The 1,651-nt window shown below is 63.2% G+C and overlaps 1 protein-coding gene across 2 annotated transcripts in view; it reads right to left on the bottom strand.

Annotated features, from left to right (window-relative positions):
- PDE5A (phosphodiesterase 5A, cGMP-specific) overlaps window positions 1-1,413 on the bottom strand; it is a 134,888-nt gene extending 133,475 nt beyond the window's left edge. Inside the window, exon 1 of one of the 2 annotated variants that reach the window (XM_011952703.1) lies at window positions 1,113-1,413. In XM_011952703.1, the coding sequence (XP_011808093.1) occupies window positions 1,113-1,264 (152 nt within the window). In that variant the 5' untranslated portion in view covers window positions 1,265-1,413. Of the gene's footprint in view, window positions 1-564; window positions 654-1,112 lie in introns of those variants that run through there. The other variant, XM_011952706.1, reaches the window with a different exon arrangement.
- Between the last annotated feature and the right edge of the window lie 238 nt (window positions 1,414-1,651).

The raw sequence follows: 1,651 nt of genomic DNA, 5'->3' as shown, positions 1-1,651 counted from the left end.
CTCGAACATCACCGCCGGGCGTGTGTCACCCTCTCGGCCAAGGCGGCCAGCACCCGCTGCCCGACGAGCGCTGCCCAGAGCAGGCGGCAGCGGGGCACGGACTCCTTCAGCAAAAGGGAACGTCCTGGACGCCGCGCACCCCGGCTATGCATCAACTCCTCAGACTTCGGTGAACCCGCCCGCCAAGCACTTTCTGCTCCATTCTTCTTCTTCCTCTGCTCCCAGTCTCAATTCCTCCCCAACTCTCCCGCGAGCGTTTCCCACGAGCGCCCTGACTGCTCGCTGCGCAGCCGCTTCCAAAAGGACAGGCTCCCTCCTCCCCGCCCACCGCAAGGGCCGCCGCAGCTCTTGGCTCTGGACCAGAAAGAGCTGGCCTCTGGGGTCTCCGCTGCCCCATGGGGTCCGCTCCGGGCGGCGCCTCCCCCTCGCCCTTTGTGTGCACACAGCAAACCCCTCTGCAGAGCTCTACTTTTGGCGGCGCAGCCATCGGCGGAAAAGCGAGTGAAAGGAAGTGCGCGGGACAAGCAGGGGACTGGAAGGGGGTTAAAAGGCGACCGCACTCACTTTGGGAAGGTTCCGTCATGTTGCCTTTGGGCTTCCCCGTGGTCTCGTCCCTAACCCCAGCTTCCCCGCCCAGCCAGGGCCAGGGCGAGAGGGGACGTGGGAGGAGCGGAGCCACCAAGACCGACTTGGAAATGGTGCTTCCGGAGCTGCAGGGAAGGGGCTCAGAAACTGTTTGGGTTTTGCTGATTGGATTTAGGGGAACCAGGAGGCTAGAGAGGGACTAGGGGAAGGCCCGTGAGCACGGATGTATGAAAATAATCATGTTCCCATGGAATACCAAGAAGGGCGGGGGTGAGGGTGGGAGGTCGCCAAGTACATTTTTGTATTTGAACTTTGTGAGCAAGTTGTATCAAATTCGACGCTTGAGTTTTTCGACTCTGCTCGCTCAGAGTTGAGGTTTCTACCTCGTAACAGGACCGAGGACCTACTCCAAAAGCAAAGGGCCTGGGAACAGGGGTGAACGAAGGGCACGATTCAATAGGGGAGAGAAATCAGCCCCGGGTCACACTCCATGCCCCGGCCGGGTCTTCCGTGGGTCCTCTTCTTACCTGGTGGCTTTTCTAACAAAGTAAGAGAAGGTAAAGTCCCAGTGATCGTCCAGCCATGCTTCGACCGAGTCCTGATCCCTCTGCTGCTGCTTCTGCTGCTGGGGCTGTTGCTGCTGTCGCTGCCGCCCGAAGCTGGGGCCGGCCCGCTCCATGGTTGGCACCGAGCGCCTCGGAGGCTCTCTGGTACTGCTTTTCCACCCCAGTTGGGGTCCCTCCCTAGGAAGAACAGGACTCGGCCTAGAGACCCTCCCCCTTCGTCCAGCTCCAGTGGGGCCGGCTTTTGGCAAAGCGGCGGGAGCGCCAGGCCAGCCTCTTGCCCCGCCCCGCCCCGCGTGGTCCTCCGGGCTCCCAGGTGTGGTGGGCGGGGCCAGGCGCAGCTGCCGCTCCCCTCCCTGGGGTCCGCGAGTGTTCGGCTCTCGCAGGCTCTTGAGTCCCCTGGTTCCAAGGAGGTGGCGGCTGCGCCCGGCGAGCTCTCCGGAAGCCAAGTGGCCGCGGCTGGAAGGAGGCCACGCGGCCGCTGGGGTGCGCTGTGTGCCGAG

Source organism: Colobus angolensis, unplaced genomic scaffold (assembly GCF_000951035.1).
Source record: "Colobus angolensis palliatus isolate OR3802 unplaced genomic scaffold, Cang.pa_1.0 Scaffold345, whole genome shotgun sequence".
Classification (NCBI taxonomy): domain Eukaryota; kingdom Metazoa; phylum Chordata; class Mammalia; order Primates; family Cercopithecidae; genus Colobus; species Colobus angolensis.
The sequence above is the reverse complement of the archived record's forward strand: the minus strand, read 5'-3'. Positions and strand labels throughout refer to the sequence as shown.